Source organism: Entelurus aequoreus, linkage group LG08 (genome assembly GCF_033978785.1).
Source record: "Entelurus aequoreus isolate RoL-2023_Sb linkage group LG08, RoL_Eaeq_v1.1, whole genome shotgun sequence".
NCBI lineage: Eukaryota > Metazoa > Chordata > Actinopteri > Syngnathiformes > Syngnathidae > Entelurus > Entelurus aequoreus.
In genome coordinates this window covers 4,168,354-4,191,652 of record NC_084738.1, presented here as the reverse complement: position 1 = coordinate 4,191,652, position 23,299 = coordinate 4,168,354, and the positions used below count along the sequence as shown (strand labels likewise).

General features: G+C 39.0%; 1 protein-coding gene across 3 annotated transcripts in view; it reads left to right on the top strand.

The window, feature by feature from the left end:
- LOC133655326 (disintegrin and metalloproteinase domain-containing protein 12-like) overlaps positions 1-23,299 on the top strand; it is a 221,493-nt gene that overhangs the window by 107,055 nt on the left and 91,139 nt on the right. For all 3 annotated transcript variants that reach the window (XR_009826981.1, XM_062055353.1, XM_062055354.1), the window contains one exon: positions 22,320-22,398. Coding sequence is in view for 2 of the 3 variants with exons in the window: in XM_062055353.1 (XP_061911337.1) it covers positions 22,320-22,398 (79 nt within the window). In the remaining variant the exon portion in view is untranslated. The remainder of the gene's footprint in view (positions 1-22,319; positions 22,399-23,299) is intronic.

Here is a 23,299-nt window from a genome sequence, read left to right as displayed (position 1 = left end):
GCAAAAAGCCATTATCGGACATCCCTAATTTGAGGTTTTTTATTTTTATAAGATATATTTTTTGTAAGAACCACAATTAATAAATATATTTCAGTGAATAACTTATTGTTCAAATCTGTATATAAATATGTACATAAAGTGTTGTAATTATATTGTAAAATGGATGGATGGATGGACGTTTAAAACAAAACTGTTATTATTAATTAGTAAGTATAAATTTTTTGAGCCTTTTTAGAGAAAATTAGGGATGTCCGATAATGGCTTTTTGCCGATATCCGATATTCTGATATTGTCCAACTCTTTAATTACCGATACCGATATCAACCGATACCGATATCAACCGATACCGATATCAACCGATATATGCAGTCGTGTAATTAACACATTATTATGCCTAATTTGGACAACCAGGTATGGTGAAGATAAGGTACTTTTTAAAAAAATAATAATAAAATAAGATAACTAAATTAGAAACATTTTCTTGAATAAAAAATAAAGTAAAACAATATAAAAACAGTTACATAGAAACTAGTAATGAATGAAAATGAGTAAAATTAACTGTTAAAGGTTAGTACTATTAGTGGAGCAGCAGCACGCACAATCATGTGTGCTTACGGACTGTATCCCTTGCAGACTGTATTGATATATAATGTAGGAACCAGAATATTGATAACAGAAAGAAATAGGGGGAGGGAGGTTTTTTGGGTTGGTGCACTAATTGTAAGTGTATCTTGTGTTTTTCATGTTGATTTAATTAAAAAAAAAACACAAAAAAAACGATACAGATAATAAAAAAAACGATACCGATAATTTCCGCTATTACATTTTAACGCATTTATCGGCCGATAATATCGGACATCCCTAGAGAAAATCATATCATTGTAGTAAATGATGCAAATTACTCGATGATGTCATGGTGACCACGCCCCCACCGCCACAGGTAACTTGGCAGTTTATGGGAAACACTGTGTATTTCATATTTTTCTGCTTATACTGTCCAAACATTTAACTGCATCCTCTCATCTGACCTGCGTGTGACCCCCACACACATACACACACCATAAAAAAAAAGCTCACCGCTGCGATTTGACGACTTTCTCCACTTGAAAGCAAGAGCAAGTGCACTCTTGAACCAGCCCCCCTCGCGCCTTTGTGCGTCCTCCGCACCATTTTTCATGTCCCAATAATGCTGCGAGGCTCGCTGACAGCAGAGGAGGCGTCGCATGATCCGCCGTGAGGCCGCCACCCTCAAAGCCGTGAGTGCATAAAACCCCCAAGTGCAAACATGTATAAATCATACAGAGCAGTCAACCGCCGACACCGCAGCTCTCCCTTAAAGAAGAAGAAGAAGAAGCGCACCCAAGCTCGTCCTGCGGGAGATAAAAAGGCGAGGCCGGCCACCTACAAACAGATGCCTTCAAGCATCTCCCCTCCGGTGATCCGCGGCAACAAAGGCCAGTTTTTATGCCGGCTCTGACATTCATAATAATTAGCTCCAGACATTATAGCGTCTCTTAAACCTTTTATGTTTTCCTTTTCCAATTAAAATGTGCTGGGTTCATTCTGCTCTCGACCTGGAATCAGCATGTAACACTTCTCACCTCACATTGCTGTCCAATTCTGATATTTTCTGTCAATATTGATCTTTTTATGTACTGTATTTTACGGACTATAAGCCGCTACTCTTTTCCTACGCTTTGACAACTGTGGTTTATAAAACGGTGCAGGTAATTTATGGATTTTTATCTGCTTAACGGCCATAATGTTTTTTGTATTCAACAAATGGTTTTCACAGAGAGACACTGAAAAGGCGTGTTGTTTCTTTCGTGCTATGGCGCCATCTTTTAGGCGAGTTCGCTCACTGCAGGTGCTGCGTGTTAAACAGCTACAGCAGGGGTGTCAAACTCGTTTTCATTGAGGGCCACGTTGCACTTTTGGCTGCACTTGTAACTAGAGATGTCCGATAATGGCTTTTTTGCCGGTATCCGATATTCCGATATTGTCCAACTCTTAATTACCGATTCCGATATCAACCGATACCGATATATACAGTCGTGGAATTAACACATTATTATGCCTAATTTTTAGAGATGTCCGATAATATCGGCCTGCCGATATTATCAGCCGATATATGCATTAAAATGTAATATCGGAAATTATCGGTATCGTTTTGTTTTTTTATCGGTATCGTTTTTTTTTTTTTTTTTTTAAAAACAATTTTTAATAAATTAAATCAACATAAAAAACACAAGATACACTTACTATTAGTGCACCAACCCAAAAAACCTCCCTCCCCCATTTACACTCATTCACACAAAAGGGTTGTTTCTTTCTGTTATTAATATTCTGCTTCCTACATTATATATCAATATATATCAATACAGTCTGCAAGGGATACAGTCCGTAAGCACACATGATTGTGCGTGCTGCTGCTCCACTAATAGTACTAACCTTTAACAGTTAATTTTACTAATTTTCATTCATTATTAGTTTCTATGTAACTGTTTTTATATTGTTGTACTTTCTTTTTTATTCAAGAAAATGTTTTTAATTTATTTATCTTATTTTACAAATTTTTTTTAAAAAGTACCTTATCTTCACCATACCTGGTTGTCCAAATTAGGCATAATAATGTGTTAATTCCACGACTGCATATATCGGTTGATATCGGTATTGATTGATATCGGTATCTGTAATTAAAGAGTTGGACAATATCGGAATATCAGATATCGGCAAAAAGCCATTATCGGACATCCCTACTAATTTTGTTGTGATGCCCCGCTGGATGCATTAAACAATGTAACAAGGTTTTCCAAAATAACTCAACTCAAGTTATGTAAAAAAATGCCAACATGGCACTGCCATATTTATTATTGAAGTCACAAAGTGCTTTTTTTTTTTTTTAACATGCCTCAAAACTTGGAATTTGGGACATGCATGAGGAGGTTGAGGTGGGCGGGGTTTAGGTGGGGGAGGGTAGGGGGTAGCGGGGGGTGTATATTGTAGCGTCCCAGAAGAGTTAGTGCTGCAAGGGGTTCTGGGTATTTGTTCTGTTGTGTTACGGTGCGGATGTTCTCCCGAAATGTGTTTGTCATTCTTGTTTGGTGTGGGTTCACAGTGTGGCGCATATTTGTAACATTGTTAAAGTTGTTTACATGTCCACCCTCAGTGTGACCTGTATGGCTGTTGACCAAGTATGCTTGCATTCACTTGTGTGTGTGAAAAGCCGTAGATATTATGTGATCGGGCCGGCACGCAAAGGCAGTGCCTTTTAAGGTTTATTGGCGCTCTGTACTTCTCCCTACCTCCGTGTACCATTCCGTACAGCGGCGATTTAAAAAGTCATAAATTTTACTTTTTGAAACCGATACCGATAATTTCCGATATTACATTTTAAAGCATTTATTTATAGCCGCATGATATTGTCACACGATTACACCTATGCATATGATTCAGTGTTTCCCATAAACTGCCAAGATACCTGTGGCGGTGGGGGCGTGGCTATGGGCGTGGTTACCATCGAGTAATTTGCATAATTTACTACAATGATGTGATTTTCTCTAAAAAGGCTAAAAAAATGTATACTTACTAATTAATAATAACAGTTTTGTTTTAAACGTCCATCCATCCATCCATTTTACAATATAATTACAACACTTTATGTACATATTTATATACAGATTTGAACAATAAGTTATTCACTGAAATATATTTATTAATTGTGGTTCTTACAAAAAATATATCTTATAAAATATAAAAGTTAAAATGTCTCTTAAAGCTCTGCCCCTTTAATTAGTGCATACTAAATAATTTAACTTGAGCCTACTACTACAAGCATATTATTTACCAGCAACATAAAGTGAAACAGAGGCAGAGGTGTCCTGCCACAGTCAGTAACAAATAAACAGAAAACAGTAGTGGTCAAATACAAATAAGGCAACAAGAGAAGTATCCTACACTTCTCTTTTGTAAAGTAAATGTGAACAGCCTATATGGGCATCTACATCAACTATATGATTTGCCTGAGAAGCTGGACAGGACAAAAAAAATATATATATTTTTTTGTGGCGGACGTAATTCTTTCGTGGCGGGCCGCCACAAATAAATGAATGTGTGGGAAACACTGTGATTAGTAAGTGTATATTTTACCTACGCTGTAAGAAAATACAAATATGTGGATTTTGCGGTCCAAAAAAATGGCAGAATTTTACCATAAAATTTGCAGTAAAATGGTCACATTCTATTTTGCTGTAAAATTCTGGTAATTGAGCTGCCAGTTTTTTTTTGTTTTTTTTTTTGCATGATAAATATGGTTGCTCTTTTCAGTGAATTACTGTAAATGTAAAAATGGTACCACAGTTTTTTTCTTACGGTAGGATTCTGAAGACCGAGCTGTTTTTAAAAAATATATATATCGTCATGTTTACAGTGTACAATTTAACTTGCTTTGAAATCTTAAGGCTAAGTAGATATTTATGTATGTTTTTACCCCAAAAATGTTTAGAATGTATGGTAATATAATTAGAGATGTCCGATAATATCGGTCTGCCGATATTATCGGCCGATAAATGCGTTAAAATGTAATATCGAAAATTATCGGTATCGGTTTTTTATTATCAGTATCGTTTTTTGTTTTTTTTAAATTATTTTTTTTAATTAAATCCACATAAAAAACACAAGATACACTTACCCCTCCCCCATTTACACTCATTCACACAAAAGGGTTGTTTCTTTGTGTTATTAATATTCTGCTTCCTACATTATATATCAATATATATCAATACAGTCTGCAAGGGATACAGTCCGTAAGCACACATGATTGTGCGTGCTGCTGCTCCACTAATAATACTAACCTTTAACAGTTAATTTTACAAATTTTCATTCATTACTAGTTTCTATGTAACTGTTTTTATATTGTTTTACTTTCTTTTTTATTCAAGAAAATGTTTTTAATTTATTTATCTTATTTTATTTGGTTCATTTTTTAAAAAAGTACCTTATCTTCACCATACCCGGTTGTCCAAATTAGGCATAATGATGTGTTAATTCCACGACTGTATATATCGGTTGATATCGGTATCGGTTGATATCGGTATCGGTAATTAAAGAGTTGGACAATATCGGCCATCCCTAAATATAATGTCTGTTGCATTATTAGATAAATAAAGTTTAAAAGATATAAAACTGCATCATTTTTTTAAATGAGAAGGTGTGTCCAAACTTTTGGCCTGTACTGTAAATCGGGATCATTTTATTATGTTATTTAGAGGAAAAAAAGGTACAAAAATATATTTTTGTATTGCGCGATGGGGATTTTATGGAACTCAACGACCGCGTTATATCGAACTTTAACTGTATCTATTTACTTTTCTTTGGCATTGGTGCGCTCTCTGATGATACTGTTTTGTATTCTAGTTTCTTCAAAATAGCCACCCTTTGCTCTGATTACTGCTTTGCACACTCTTGGCATTCTCTGGATGAGCTTCAAGAGGTAGTCACCTGACATGGTTTTCACTTCACAGGTGTCACAGTTTTGATGCCTTCAGTGACAATCTGCAATGTAAATCAGACCTGGGCATTCTACGGCCAGGTATCCGGCCCGCGTGAGGCCAATCAGAAATTACAAAATACATTTTTAAAAGTATCTATGTCGAGTGTGCAATACAACGGTGCTGCTTTTGTTTTGAAAAGCGTTATTTGTATTACTTCCGTGTGGACTAGGCTCGTGCGCGATTGTGAGTGAATGTGAACAGCGGCAATCGCAAATGACAAAATAAATTGAAACAAACATCCATGTCGTGCGTGCAATACAACTGTGCTGCTTTTATTTTGAAAAGTGTTATTTATGGGCGTATGTCCGTGTGTAACCTGTGAGCGAAGGTGCACAGCGACAAGTGGTGCACGGTTATCCCCGAGACGCTAAAAAGAGAAAAGTTGATGACGAATGGCGTGTTTTCAACAAGACATGGACTGCCAAGTATTTCTTTACAGAAATTAAAGGTAAAGCCGTGTGCTTAATTTGTGGTACACAGGTTGCTGTGTTTAAAGAATATCATTTGAATCGCCACTACACGACGAAACACGAGGAAAAATACCGGAATCTGTCTGATGAAGAGCGCAAGGGAGGCTGATGCGTTGATGGTAAAACGGCAAGGACTTTTTGCCAAATTTCACACCTCCAGAGATGCAGCCGTCAGGACAAGTTTCGTCATTTCTCACAAAATCGCCAGAAAAAGTAAGGCGTTTTCTGACGGAGAGTTTACTAAGGAGTGCTTATTGGACTCTGTTGCGCTGATATGCCCGTAGAAGAGGGGCGCATTTCAGAACGTGTCACTCTCCCGACGCACTGTAACGAGGCGGGTTGAGACCATCGCTGGAAACTTGGAGCTTCAGCTGAAGAACAGAACGGCCGACTTTGACTGTTTTTCCGCTGGCTTTGGATGAGAGCTCTGATGTACGTGACACCGCCCCGCTGCTCATCTTCTTACGTGGGATCACTGCAGACTTTCAAATCACGGAGGAGCTGGCAGCCATGCAGTCAATTAAAGAGACAACCACAGGTAATGATGACTTGTTCACATAGGTAAATGCGTGTTTGGACATGTTAGGACTGAAATGGGACAAGCTGGCAGGTGTGACAACAGATGGTAGGTGTGACAACAGATGGTTGTCCAAATCTGACGGGGAAAAATGTTGGACTTTTAAAGAGGATGCAGGATAAAGTGACAGAAATTGACATTTTTGCATTGTATTATACATCAGGAAGTGTTGCGTAAGACACTGTTAAAAGCAATCTGCTTTTGTAAAAAGTTAAGTTAGGTTAAAGGCCTACTGAAAGCCACTACTACCGACCACGCAGTCTGAGAGTTTATATATCAATGATGAAATCTTAACATTGCAACACATGCCAATACGGCCGGGTTAACTTATAAAGTGCAATTTTAAATTTCCCGGGGAACTTCCGGTTGAAAACGTCTATGTATGATGACGTTTGCGCGTGACGTCAATGGTTGAAACGGAAGTATTCGGATACATTGCATCACAATACAAACAGCTCTGTTTTCATCGCAAAATTCCACAGTATTCTGGACATCTGTGTTGGTGAATATTTTGCAATTTGTTTAATGAACAATGGAGACTGCAAAGAAGAAAGCTGTAGGTGGGATCGGTGTATTAGCGGCTGGCTGCAGCAACACAACCAGGAAGACTTTGAGGATAGCAGACGCGCTATCCGACGCTAGCCGCCGACCGCATTGATGATCGGGTGAAGTCCTTCGTCGCGCCGTCGATCGCTGAAACGCAGGTGAGCACGGGTGTTGATGAGCAGATGAGGGCTGGCTGGCGTAGGTGGATAGCTAATGTTTTTAGCATAGCTCTGTGAGGTCCCGTTGCTAAGTTAGCTTCAATGGCGTCATTAGCAACAGCATTGCTAGGCTTCGACAGGCGGCACAGCATTAACCGTGTATTTACAGGTCCAGTGTTTGGTTCAGTGTCTCCTGATAGTAGTATTGTTGATCTGCTGTCTATCTTTCCAGTCAGGGGCTTATTTCTTTTGTTTCTATCTGCATTTAAGCCCGATGCTATCACGTTGGCTCCGTAGCTAAAGTGCTCCGCCGATGTATTGTCGTGGAGATAAAAGTCACTGTGAATGTCCATTTCGCGTTCTCGACTCTCATTTTCAAGAGGATATAGTATCCCAGGTGGTTTAAAATACAAATCCGTGATCCACAATAGAAAAAGGAGAAAGTGTGGAATCCAATGAGCCAGCTTGTACCTAAGTTACGGTCAGAGCGAAAAAAGATACGTCCTGCACTGCACTCTAGTCCTTCACTTTCACGTTCCTCATCCACAAATCTTTCATCCTGGCTCAAATTAATGGGGTAATCGTCGCTTTCTCGGTCCAAATCTCTCTCGCTGCTGGTGTAAACAATGGGGAAATGTGAGGAGCCTTTCAACCTGTGACGTCACGCTACTTCCGGTACAGGCAAGGCTTTTTTTTATCAGCGACCAAAAGTTGCGAACTTTATCGTCGATGTTCTCTACTAAATCCTTTCAGCAAAAATATGGCAATATCGGGAAATGATCAAGTATGACACATAGAATGGACCTGCTATCCCGGTTTGAATTTAAAAAATTCATTTCAGTAGGCCTTTAAATGAAATTATTATTATTATTTATCTTACGGTATATCAAAAATAATTTGAGCAAAATTTAACTGAAATATTGTCGGTGTGGCCCTCCAGCAGTGCTCGGGTTGCTCATGCGGCCCCCGGTAAAAATTAATTGCCCTCCCCTGATGTAAATAGTCATGAAAATAGAGAAAACGCATTGAAATAAGAAGGTGTGTCCAAACTTTTGGCCTGTACTGTAAATGGGGATCATTTTATTGTGTTATTTAGAGAAAAAAAGGTACAAAAAAGAAATATATATATATATATAATGCGCAATGGGGATTTTATGGAACCCAACGACCGCGTTATATCGAACTTTAAGTGTATTTATTTACTTTTCTTTGGCATTGGTGCGCTCGCTGATGTTTTTGTTTGTAATGCTTCTCTGTAATTGAACCTGTTGAGCGGGTTCTGCTGTGTGCGGATAATTAAGCCATGGAGGATCTCCATTATGTGCTCCACCAACGGCATGGTCGTCCTCCGGCACGTTTGTTGTTGCTTCTCTCTCCTTCCTGGTTCCCAATTATTTTACCCTTTTTTGTCGAGGCGCGGCGTTCATCGCCGCCTGGACCGTAATTGGGATCCCGCGGAGTCATCCATCCTGCAGACGCTGCACGGTGATGACACCTTATTGATTTCCAGGGGCATGCCAGGGCTTACCCGCATCAATCTCCGGGTGACAGTCATTGCCATAATCTCACGGCCGTCGTGCCCGCTGACCGCGCCGGCAGTCAGGTGTTTGGAATAATAACGAGGCCGTCCGTCCTAATCAGTGAAGCTGGCTTTTGTTTGAGGTAAGTCCCTCCTGAGCGTGGCTCCAGAGTCCAAAAAAAACATCTGCCGCGACTCCCACGCCCTCCTCGTTAAATTTGGCTGGTTTGCGACATGCCTCGTGGAAGTGGGGGATCCGGGCGAGTGCGGGGAATTCTGTCTGCCTGATGTCAGACGCATCACAGCCAGCGAGGCTGGATCGCTTCCCGTTCCTGGAAAAAGGATTCCCAAACTCAGACCATTTAAAAAAAAAAAATGAAAAAAACCAGCTCTGGAAGAGGGTCAGCGGACTCTTATGCATAGGGATGATACTCAAAACGGGTTTTCCCGGTTGTTTGATAAGAAAAGAACCGAGTCCACGGACTCGAATCCCTTTGTGAGAACCGGTACCCGTTATCGAGACCACTATAGTAAAGGAAAAGAGTTGATTCTTTATTCGAATCCCGTCCCGACCAGAAATGCTCCGTGTGACATCACAAGAAATGACGTCACGTAGCTCAGTCATTAGGCGCAGATAGGGTAAGCAGGAAAACAATGGACGGGAAAAAGCGCTCCAAGGTGTAATAAAGTTCAAAACAAAAGCTATAATCCATCGAATAACTTTACTGAGAGATTTGAGCAGGGTAAAACACATGACCAACACTTTTACGACCAACCGGAAACATAGCAACCAGGCTAGCAACGCACCTCCTTTACGGCAGCTGTCGCAACGTTCTTAAAACAACCGCAGCACATACATATATATACAACACATCTCCCTTTTTTAACTTTTGTTTTTCTTTCCTTGTAAACAAAACAAAACCACACTGTAGATGTGTTGTCTGTCTAATTATAAATAATGCAGACGAGGCGTGTTGGCTGAGTTCTTGACGTTTACTTTCACAGCGTGGCAACATGCAACACTTTTCGGGGCTACCGCGCATGCTCGTAACTCCCGTTGCATGCTGGGTAGTGTAGTTGTTATATTCTCTCGCTCATAACATTTTTCCCCCTATAAAGAAATAATGTTAACTCAATAAAGTGTATTTCTTTTTTTAGCTTTAACTTTTCATTTTTTTAGCATTGTAACCACATTTGCAAACAACTTTTCTCTTCATAGAATTTTCTTTCAATAAAGAAATAAAGTGCAAAAATGTCAAAGCATCATAACAAACAGTTATGTTCCAATAGCAGCAGAAGTGCACTTTTTGGAGAGCTGTATTATTTCCAGTTTTGTGCCCAAGGGACTGATTTTATTTAACACTATATTATTATTTATACACCTATAGTGATCACAGAGACAGCTTGTTTTTGTGTTACTGTATATATTTGTTTCTCTGAAAAATCCCACTTAATATACTTTGGGTAACAACAGTCAATATTTATTTATTTTATTTTATTTTTTTAGGGGGGTAACAGTCAATATTTATTTATTTATTAGATTTTATTTTTTTATTATATAATAAAAGTGAGCTTTTGTTAAACCAAATATTGTGTGTTTTTTTCCATATACAACAACCTATCTGGACTCCATAAGAGAATCGATAAGGAATCGGTTCGATAAGAGGATTCGATAATAGGCTCGAACTCGATAATTCCTTATCAAACATCATCCCTACTTATGCATTTATCCCACCAGCCACTCGCCCGCGTAAAAAAGTGGGGTATTATTAAAAGCACATGAGCCTCTCCGATGACCTTTAATGCTCTGATTGGACTCCCAAAATGGCCGTTTATGGCGACTCTCGAATGATTTCATCCGTTTGATCCGTGCGTTTGCTCCCCGGAGGCCTAATGCCCTCACATTTATCATAGTTACCTCCAAAATGTGTCCACAAGTCTCCGGGGGTTGTTACGTCCTCTGGATCTAATGCAGGCCGGAAATCACCGCAGCCGTTTCTATTTCCGCCAGAGTAATGGCAGCCTTGGCGATAATGTGCAAAAAGGTCAATTAACATTAGTCGACCCTGCTTTATTGTGAGCTACTGCTATGCTCTAATATCGCTCCACCCATCTTTAAGCAGCCTGGCACCGGCTTTTGCTGGGAACACTTGTTTTCCCTTAATCCTCTTGGCTCCTGGTCGCGTAAGCAATTGTTTGCACTTTCCAAAGAGCTGATCAACAAAAATGTCTCGGACACTTTGAACCGTAATCCCGCTGACAATTCATTTTTCGCCCCGGTTTTTAAATCCTGTTTGTCTCCCAGTGAGGCTCGGAGCAGAACAACACGTGTCACATTTGTTGGGATAATGGATGTCGCCATGACGTGACCCGGCGTGGGAACAATGGGATTTGTCGAGTTATCGCCCGAAGGCGATTCGAAGGTTGTTGAGATTTGATACTGGATCAGACCTGGGCAAATTAAGTTCCCAAATCATTTTTTTAGATCTTTAAGATGGAAACTGTAGCTGCCATTATGATGTGCAGTGATGTTTTCAAATGACCGTAAGTCTTGAACTATACAAAGTAGAGATAAATGCTTTAAAATGTAATATCGGAAATTATCGGTATCTGTTTCAAAAAGTACAATTTATGAGTTTTTAAAACTGCCTTTGCATGCCGGCCCAGTCACATAATATCTACGGCTTTTCACACACACAAGTGAATGCAAGGCATACTTGGTCAACAGCCATACAGGTCACACTGAGGGTGTCCGTATAAACAACTTTAACACTGTTACAAATATGCGCCACACTGTGAACCCACACCAAACAAGAATGACGAACACATTTCGAGGAGAACGTCCGCACCGTAACACAACATAAACACAACAGGACAAATACCCAGAATCCCTTGCAGCACTAACTCTTCCGGGACGCTACAATATACCCCCCCCCCCCCCCCCGCCCTCCTCCCCAACCCCGCCCACCTCAACTTCCTCATGCATGTCCCAAATTCCAAGCTGCTGTTTTTGTCAGACTTGGGCGAATGATGGGACTCAGATGCAGAGAGGGAGGTTCTGAATAAAGCTTTTATTTTGAAAAACTCTTAACCTCCAGAGCAGAAAATATTCGATCACTATGAGGTACTAAAACAGATATCAAAAACGTTTCCGAAAATGGAAAAAAAGCGAAAATCACTCCAACGGAGGAAATGACAAAAATTAGACAAATTACAACTAGCAACGTATCTGCTATAAAAAAACTTTAACAAAAGGTGCTCCAACAGGAGGAAGAAAATAAGGACTATCAAACTTACTACACTAAATCTTATTCTAATAAATATAAACAAAATTCACTCAAATACTTTGAGGAAGGATAATCGTTAAGGAAAAAATGATAACTCAACCACTGCGGTTGAAAAAGACTAAATAACAAAAGTCGCTCTGACGGAGGAAAAAGTGAACTCAAAATTACAGCTTGGAAAATGCTGGATAAACAGACGTAGTCGTGGGACAAGGCAAGAACGTGAACGTGAACGTGGATGCAAGACAGGCACGAAAGCTCGAGACAATGTGGCACAGAACAAGGGGAGGGATGGGCTTATATGGAACATGAGGGTAATGGGAAACAGGCGGAAACAATCAAGGGTCAGGGAGAACGTCAGACTGGTGACACAAGAGGAAGGGCCCGTGATCTGAAACAAGAGGAGATGCTTTTCAAAATAAAACATGCAAATCACAAGACAGAAAAAACCAAGACAAGACTCTCCTCACCGCGGTGTGACAGTTTTGAGGCATGTTAAAAAAAAAAAAATGCACTTTGTGACTTCAATAATAAATATGGCAGTGCCATGTTGGCATTTTTTTCCATAACTTGAGTTGATTTATTTTGGAAAACCTTGTTACATTGTTTAATGCATCCAGCGGGGCATCACAACAAAATTAGGCATACTAATGTGTTAATTCCACGACTGTATATATCGGTATCGGTTGATATCGGAATCGGTAATTAAGAGTTGGACAATATCGGAATATCGGATATCGGCCAAAAAGCCATTATCGGACATCTCTAGTCATTTTGATAGTAGGCTATTATAGCTACTATAGACACTTACTGTGTTGCCTTCATTATAAGACTTATATATAGGGATGTCCGATAATGGCTTTTTGCCGATATCCGATATTCCGATATTGTCCAACTCTTTAATTACCGATACCGATATCAACCGATACCGATATATACAGTCGTGGAATTAACACATTATTATGCCTAATTTGGACAACCAGGTATGGTGAAGATAAGGTACTTTTTTTTTAAAATTAGTAAAATAAGATAACTAAATTAAAAACATTTTCTTGAATAAAAAAGAAAGTACAACAATATAAAAACAGTTACATAGAAACTAGTAATGAATGAAAATGAGTCAAATTAACTGTTAAAGGTTAGTACTATTAGTGGAGCAGCAGCACGCACAATCATGTGTGCTTACGGACTGTATCCCTTGCAGACTGTATTGATATATATTGATATATAATGTAGGAAGCAGAATATTAATAACAGAAAGAAACAACCCTTTTGTGTGAATGAGTGTAAATGGGGGAGGGAGGTTTTTTGGGTTGGTGCACTAATTGTAAGTGTATCTTGCGTTTTTTATGTTGATTTAATTTAAAAAAAACAAACAAAAAAAAAAAACGATACCGATAATAAAAAAAAACGATACCGATAATTTCCGATATTATCGGACATCTCTACTTATATACGGCTTTTCATTTTTTGCGGCTACAGACAGATTAGTTTTTTGTATTTTTGGTCCAATATGGCTCTCTCAACGTTTTGGGTTGCCGACCCCTGCCTTAGGCCAGTGGTTCTCAAATGGGGGTACGCGTACCCCTGGGGGTACTTGAAGGTATGCCAAGGGGTACGTGAGATTTTTTCTTTAAATATTCTAAAAATAGCAACAATTCAAAAATCCTTTATAAATATATTTATTGAATAATACTTCAACAAAATATGAATGTAAGTTCATAAACTGAACATCAAATCAAGTAGGCTATCCCATTCATTACCATAAAGCCAGAGTTTCCCCCATGCCATGATGGTTTGACCCTCACTAAAATGTCTGTCAAAAAGAACTGTGAAAAGAAATGCAACAAAGCAATATTCAGTGTTGACAGCTAGATTTTTTTGTGGACGTGTTCCATAAATATTGATGTTAAAGATTTCTTTTTTTGTGAAGAAATTTTTAGAATGAAGTTCATGAATCCAGATGGATCTCTATTACAATCCCCAAAGAGGGCACTTTAAGTTCATTGATTGATTGATTGAGACTTTTATTAGTAGGTTGCACAGTGAAGTACATATTCCGTACAATTGACCACTAAATGGTAACACCCCAATACGTTTTTCAACTTGTTTAAGTCGGGGTCCACTTAAATTGATTCATGATACAGATATATACTATCATATATACTATCATCATAATACAGTCATCACACAAGATAATCACATTGAATTATTTACATTATTTACAATCAGGGGTGTGGAGGGGGGGGGGGGGGATATGGACATCAAGTAGTGGACATAGAGAGAGAGAGAGAGAGAGAGAGAGAGAGAGAGAGAGAGATCAGAAAGCATAAGAAAAAGTATCTGCATTTGATTGTTTACATTTGATTATTAGCAATCCGGGGAGGGTGTTAGTTTAGGGTTGTAGCTGCCTGGAGGTGAACTTTTATTGCGGTTTTGAAGGAGGATAGAGATGCCCTTTCTTTTATACCTGTTGGGAGCGCATTCCACATTGATGTGGCATAGAAAGAGAATGAGTTAAGACCTTTGTTAGTTGGGAATCTGGGTTTAACGTGGTTAGTGGAGCTCCCCCTGGTGTTGTGGTTATGGCGGTCATTTACGTTAAGGAAGTAGTTTGACATGTACTTCGGTATCAGGGAGGGGTAGTGGATTTTATAGACTAGGCTCAGTGCAAGTTGTTTAACTCTGTCCTCCACCTTGAGCCAGCCCACTTTGGAGAAGTGGGTAGGAGTGAGGTGGGATCTGGGGTGGAGGTCTAGAAGTAACCTGACTAGCTTGTTCTGGGATGATGATTACTTCTATGTGTAGAAATCTTTATTTATAATTGAATCACTTGTTTGTTTTTCAACAAGTTTTTAGTTATTTTGATATCTTTTTTTTCCCAAATAGTTCAAGAAAGACCACAACAAATGAGCAATAAAAGTTAATCTGAGGCTGAGTTGACTTGAAACTGTTTAATGTTGCACTTTTTATATGTAGAAGAAAAGTTTTGTCATTTTATTTAATCTGAGCAACAACTTCCATCCATCCATCTTCTTCCGCTTATCTGAGGTCGGGTCGCGGGGGCAGCAGCCTAAGCAGGGAAGCCCAGACTTCCCTCTCCCCAACCACTTCGTCCAGCTCTTGATTAACGTGGACCCCGATTTAAACAAGTTGAAAAACTTATTGGGGTGTTTATCTTTATTTTTGCACATTTTAAAGCAAAATAAGCAATACTTTTACTTTTGAAATGCTTATACTATTGCAGAATATTAAGATTTGCGCTGGATGTTTACTTTTATATTTGCACATTAAAAAGCAAATAAGATACTTTTAATTTTGTTAAATGTTGAAAGTTTTAAATGTTTACATTGTTACAGAATATTTAGTCATGTTGTTGTCAATGTTGACCGAGTGGCCATACTTTTTTTTTTTTTTGTAAATAAAAGCCATGCCATTTGAAAAAACTGGCCTACATTTATTTTTTCATCTTCATTTTAAATAAAAATAATAATCGGTAAAAGGAAAAATAATCTATAGATTAATCGAAAAAAATAATAATCTATAGATTAATCGAAAAAAAAATCTATAGATTAATCGATAGAAAAATAATCGTTAGCTGCAGCCTTACTTGAATAAAAAAAATGTTCGCAGGGGGTGCATCAGTGAAAAAAGGTTAAGAACCACTTCCTTAGGCCATATCGCCCATCTTTATACTTCGAACACAGCAGGGTGGGAGAAATGAGCCTCGGCTGGTTTAGATCGTCGAGAAAACCTTCCACACAGTTCCTCCGAAGATGGAGTGTTCTCTGCGTAAACCGAGAACCCGACTTTCACTTTCCAAAGAGTGGGTGGTTGCACTTTGAAGTCCTCCATCTGCATCCTAAAGTCCTAAAGTGCATCCTGGATGTTGCATATGGCCGACACATGGTTCCGTCTAGCAAAAAGTGGCAAGCAGGGAAACGGACCAAGCACACGGGGGGGTTGTTTCTTGTGGTGGACGCATCTTCTCATTTCTCCACTCTCTGGCCTCGCTTTGATCCAGCCCTGATTATTACCAGCTCTCTGGCAACGGCCGGGGTGGGGAAGACTCGTGAGTCAACGCCCGTGACAGCTCCCAAACCAAACAACCCCCCCCCCCACCCCCTGGCCGGCCTTGTTACAGCTGACACTCCCAGCTGGCTTGTCGGCGGCCGGTGAGGTCAGTAAGAGAATCCAGCTGTGTGTGGATTAGCTTGTACTGTACATGAGATGTCTGCAATCATCACGCAGGCAGGGCGGACATCTTGTTTTGCTTACTATCGCCCTGGAGCTAGCTTTACAGACCAGATGCTGGTGTAACGCAAGCCAGCCGGTGTGCCTGGTGTACGTTTGGTAAACATGGCAACCTCGAGAAAAGTGCTGACGATCGGGTTTGTAGTCCAGGCTGTTAGCTCGGTAGCGAGCGCGCTCGTCTCTCGTGCGGTCGGAACAGTAAAAAGCAGGGATTGAACCATGCAGGTTACACTAGGTAGGGTTTTTTTTGTCACTGTGGCATACTAACCCTCGCATTGATTACAAATTATTCTCCTAGTGCAGTGGTTCTTAACCTGGGTTCGAGCGAACCCTAGGGGTTCGGTGAGTCGGGCTCAGGGGTTCGGCGCAGGTCAAAAACACACCCGACTCATCGTGTAAATAAAAACTTCTCCCTATCGGCGTATTACGGATACGACAACAGCTGACTGGTTTGCAGGTGTGTAATTTGTTGTGAGTTTATGCACTGTGTTGGTTTTGTTCTTTGAACAAGGTGATGTTCATGCACGCTTCATCAAGTGCACCAGTAATAAAACATGGCAACACTTTAGTATGGGGAACATATTCACCATTAATTAGTTGCTTATTAACATGCAAATTAGTAACATATTGGCTTTTAACTAGTCATTATTATTACTGAAAGCCACTACTAGCGACCACGCAGTCTGATAGTTTATATATCAATGATGAAATCTTAACATTGCAACACATGCCAATACGGCCGGGTTAACTTATAAAGTGACATTTTAAATTTCCCGCTAAACTTCCGCTTGAAAACGTCTATGTATGATGACGTATGCGCGTGACGTCAATGGTTGAAACGGAAGTATTCGGACACCATTGTATCACAATACAAAAAGTTTTCATCGCAAAATTCCACAGTATTCTGGACATCTGTGTTGGTGAATCTTTTGCAATTTGTTTACTGAACAATGGAGACTGCAAAGAAGAAAGTTGCAGGTGGGATCAGTGTATTAGCGGCTGGCTGCAGCAACACAACCAGGAGGACTTTGACTTGGATAGCAGACGCGCTATCCGACGCTAGCCGCCGACCGCACGGATGATCGGGTGAAGTCCTTCGTCGCTCCGTCGATCGCTGGAACGCGGGTGAGCATGGGTGTTGATGAGCAGATGAGGGCTGGCTGGCGTAGGTGGATAGCTAATGTTTTTAGCATAGCTCTGTGAGGTCCCGTTGCTAAGTTAGCTTCAATGGCGTCGTTAGCAACAGCATTGTTAACCTTCGCCGGGCTGGAAAGCATTAACCGTGTATTTACATGTCCACGGTTTAATAGTATTGTTGATCTTCTGTCTATCCTTCCAGTCAGGGGCTTATTTATTTTGTTTCTATCTGCAGTTAAGCCCGATGCTATCACGTTAGCTCCGTAGCTAAAGAGCTTCGCCGATGTATTGTCGTGGAGATAAAAGTCACTGTGAATGTCCATTTCGCGTTCTCGACTCTCATTTTCAAGAGGATATAGTATCCCAGGTGGTTTAAAATACAAATACGTAAAAAAATTAAAAAAATTTTTTTAAAATTTAAAAAAATAAATAAATAAATAAATAAAATAAAATACAAATACGTGATCCACAATAGAAAAAGGAGAAAGTGTGGAATCCAATGAGCCAGCTTGTACCTAAGTTACGGTCAGAGCGAAAAAAGATACGTCCTGCACTGCACTCTAGTCCTTCACTCTCACGTTCCTCATCCACAAATATTTCATCCTGGCTCAAATTAATGGGGTAATCGTCGCTTTCTCAGTCCGAATCGCTCTCGCTGCTGGTGTAAACAACGGGGAAATGTGAGGAGCCTTTCAACCTGCGACGTCACGCTACTTCCGGTACAGGCAAGGCTTTTTTTTTATCAGCGAGCAAAAGTTGCGAACTTTATCGTCGACGTTCTTAACTAAATCCTTTCAGCAAAAATATGGCAATATCGCGAAATGATCAAGTATGACACATAGAATGGATCCGTTCGGTGCCACACCAACAAAATGCCGAGGCAACCATTTCCACATCAACACCGTATGAAAAAAAAAAAACGACATAAGGAGATAACGTCCGCAGGAACCTACCACATAGCGAAGGACATACACTATGTCATTTCCTATTATGCAGCTCATTTTTATTGGACCGTTATTGAGATATCTTGTGTGACATCATGCACAAAAGTGCACTTTATTTGTTTTAAACTATTGTAGTGGCGTCCTGTACAGAAAGTGCACTTTAATTTAGTGTTGTTTTGTCATCTTAGTGACATCATGCACAAAAGTGCACTAATAGCTTGTTTTAAAATGTCTCTGACAATCTTGCACTTTCTGTTTTGAAATGACATGAATGTTTGTGCCACTGTTTAATAACTGTTTAATAAATACACTTTTGCTAAATTGACTTAGTTGTGATTTCTCTCTCTGCATGAAAGTTTAAAAGTAGCATATATTAATGCAGTATGAAGAAGAATGTTGTAATGTAGACACATAGAATCATCATACTGCTGTGATTATATGCATCAAGTGTTCATTCAAGCTAAGGCAAAATATCCACATATATATCGTGTATCGTGACATGGCCTAAAAATATCGAGATATTAACAAAAGGCCGTATCGCCCAGCCCTACATTCTGCAAACTTTTCTACACCTGTCATGTTAACTTATACCGATAGAAGCTTGAAACATCAGAAAAGGCTCGTCAACTTCCATTCTTCGGGTGTTGACATGTTGTCATTTCAAGACAAGACTGAATGTGTCTCCCGCTGACCACTTTATTGATTCTCACTTAAAGGCCTACTGAAATGAATTTTTTTTATTTAAACGGGAATAGCAGATCCATTCTATGTGTCATACTTGATCATTTCGCGATATTGCCATATTTTTGCTGAAAGGATTTAGTAGAGAAAATCGACGATAAAGTTCGCAACTTTTGCTCGCTGATAAAAAAAAGCCTTGCCTGTAGCGGAAGTAGCGTGACGTCACAGGAGCTAGTATTCCTCACAATTCCCCGTTGTTTACAATGGAGCGACAAAGCGACGATTACCCCATTAATTTGAGCGAGGATGAAAGATTTGTGGATGAGGAACGTTACAGTGAAGGACTTGAGAGGCAGTGCAGGACGTATCTTTTTTCGCTCTGACCGTAACTTAGGTACAAGCTGGCTCATTGGATTCCACACTCTCTCCTTTTTCTATTGTGGATCACGGATTTGTATTTTAAACCACCTGGGATACTATATCCTCTTGAAAATGAGAGTCGAGCACGCGAAATGGACATTTAAAGTGACTGAACATGTAAATACACGATTAATAATTCAGCTTTGCGAAGCTAAAAAAATAGAAGCTAACCTAGCTACGTAGCCAACATGATAGCAGCAGTCTCAAATGCAGATAGAAACTAAATTTAAAAAAAACCTGACTGGATGGATAGACAGAAGATCAATAATACTATTAAACCATGAACATGTAAATACACGATTAATAATATTCAGCTTTGCGAAGCTAAAAAAATAGAAGCTAACCTAGCAACGTAGCCAACGTTATAGCATCAGTCTCAAATGCAGATAGAAACTAAATTTAAAAAAACCCTGACTGGATGGATAGACAGAAGATCAATAATACTATTAAACCATGAACATGTAAATACACGATTAATAATATTCCGCTTGGCGAAGCTAAAAAAACAGAAGCTAACCTAGCTGCGTAGCTAACTTAGATGCGGCGGCGGGCGTTGTACGCTTTTGACGACACCCCGGCCGCCATCAGAGTCGGCAAGAAACATATATTTCCCCAAAGTTACGTACGTCACATGCACATATCGACACGCACGTACGGGCAAGCGATCAAATGTTTGGAATCCAAAGCTGTACTCACCGTAGTGCGTCTGCTATCCTGCTCAAAACACAACACAACCTCCTGGTGTTGGTGTTGCTGTAGTCCGCCGCTCCATCGATCACACCTACAACTTTCTTATTTGCAGTCTCCATTGTCCATTAAACAAATTGCTCAATCGCTTTATTAACAAGCGGTAACTGGTTGTAGTTCAAAAAGTAACGCACACACATACACGAGCTGCTGTTAGCCAAAAGTCACGCTCACACACACTCAAGTTCTCCGCCAACTCACTCGCGCATGCGCGTTACCCAAACCCTTAAAGACACAGTACACTAATGCAAATATCACAGATATTACAGTATTGTACTTAGCCGCTGAGACACCGATCGATCCCACCTACAACGTTCTTCTTTGCAGCCTCCATTGTTCATTAAACAAATTGCAAGAGATTCACCAACACAGATGTCCACAATACTGTGGAATTTTGTCGAAGAAAACAAGAGGTTTTTGTATCGGGTCCGATGGGGTCCAACCACTTCCGTTGCTTTTGTGACGTCACGCGCATAAATCATATCCAAAGGAGTTTTTCAAGCGGAAGTGTGGAGGGAATTTTAAAATGTCACTTTTTAAGTTAACCCGGCCGTATTGGCATGTGTTGCAATGTTAAGATTTCATCATTGATATATACCAGGGGTCACCAACCTTTTTGAAAGCAAGAGCTACTTCTTGGGTAGTGATTAATGCGAAGGGCTACCAGTTTGATACACACTTCAATAAATTGCCAGAAATAGCCAATTTGCTCAATTTACCTTTAACTCTATGTTATTATTAATAATTAATGATATTTACACTTAATTGAACGGTTTAAAAGAGGAGAAAACACACAAAAAATGACAATTACATTTTGAAACATAGTTTATCTTCAATTTCGACTCTTTAGAATTCAAAATTCAACCGAAAAAATGAAGAGAAAAAGTAGCTAATTCGAATCTTTTTGAAAAATTAAAAAAAAAACAATTAGTAATTTTTCCTGATTAAGATTAATTTTAGAATTTTGATGACATGTTTTAAATAGGTTAAAATCCAATCTACACTTTGTTAGAATGTATAACACATTGGACCAAGCTATATTTCTAACAAAGACAAATCATTATTTCTTCTAGATTTTCCAGAACTAAATTTTTAAAAGAAATTCAAAAGACTTTGAAATAAGATTTAAATTTGATTCTACAGATTTTCTAGATTTGCCAGAATACTTTTTTTGAATTTTAATCATAATAAGTTTGAAGAAATATTTCACAAATATTCTTCGTCGGAAAAACAGAAGCTAAAATGAAGAATTAAATTAAAATGTATTTATTAATCTTTACAATAAAAATAAAAAAAATACTTGAACATTGATTTAAATTGTCAGGAAAGAAGAGGAAGGAATTTAAAAGGTTAAAAGGTATATGTGTTTAAAAATCCTAAAATCATTTTTAAGGTTGTATTTTTTCTCTAAAATTGTCTTTCTGAAAGTTATAAGAAGCAAAGTAAAAAAAATTATGAATTTATTTAAACAAGTGAAGACCAAGTCTTTAAAATATTTTCTTGGATTTTCAAATTCTATTTGAGTTTTGTCTCTCTTAGAATTAAAAATGTCGGGCAAAGCGAGACCAGCTTGCTAGTAAATAAATACAATTTAAAAAATAGAGGCAGCTCACTGGTAAGTGCTGCTATTTGAGCTATTTTTAGAACAGGCCAGCGGGCTACTCATCTGGTCCTTACGGGCTACCTGGTGCCCGCGGGCACCACGTTGGTGACCCCTGATATATAAACTATCAGACTGCATGGTCGCTAGTAGTGGCTTTCAGTAGGCCTTTAAGGATGACTTGTGATCCAACCACAGCATGAATGCTTATTGAAAGCCATTTCAAAAACATGTCACGGCTTTCCATTTTCTTTCTGGACGCCACACAGCTGCTCAGTTCAATTTACGCCCTCCTCCAAGCGGTGTGGTTTTTAAAAAAAAAAAAAGACATCTAACTGTATTTTCCAGCGACGATAAAGCAGTGATTGATTTTTTTTGTGTCCCTTAAGGTCGTTGCTGATCATTTGTTGTCTTTCTGCACCCATTCTAGGGGCCTTTTTGCAAGGAACTATAAAGAAACTCATTACCTGGAAGACGGCACCGCAGTCACAGACTCGCACAACTCTCTGGTGAGTGACTTTTTTTGTGTGTGTTAATATTAAAGCTTTTATGATTAGAATCTATAGCTTTCCTCGGCAAGTTTTCATGAAAGCTGGGTTAAATCGGTCAAACGGAGGGCTGGAATTCACCATTGTCCCCCGCGTAGGTGAGCAGAAACTCTTTTTCGCCGGCAAATTCATATTTGATGCGGGTAAAAATGTTTTTAAAAAAAAGGTCCGACGAGGTCAGAGAAGCGCCACGGTTTTTTCGTGAACAGCCTGAGCTCTTTCATAATGGATACGTTTAAAAAAAAACACCACACCCCCAAACACGAGAGAAAGCATTGAATTAGTGAGCAACTAAAGTGCACCTCCAAAGTCAAACAGCATGTATTATTCAAAAGCCTCCCTCTCTCTCGCTCGGCCTTGTTCCTGTTAAACACACTTTTTATTTCACACGCGGAACTGTGGAGTGACTTTCTGTCGTTTAGCTCGAAATAAGGCCATGTCTGGGTGTCCATAGTGTGGCTCGCTTTTTTTTAAAATGTGCCTGCATCTGGCATATTTCTAAATATTTGAAAGATGAAGTGCAAAACCCAAAACCAGTGAAGTTGATATATATATATATATATATATATATATATATATATATATATATATATATATATATATATATATATATATATATATATATATATATATATATATATATATATATATATATATATATATATATTAGGGCTGCAACAACTAATCGATTAAAATCGATTATAAAAATAGTTGCCGATTAATTTAGTCATCGATTCGTTGGATCTATGCTATGCGCAGAGGCTTTTTTTTTATTTATTTTTTTAAATTTTTTAATTTTTTTAATTTTTTTTAAATAAACCTTTATTTATAAACTGCAACATGTACAAACAGCTGAGAAACA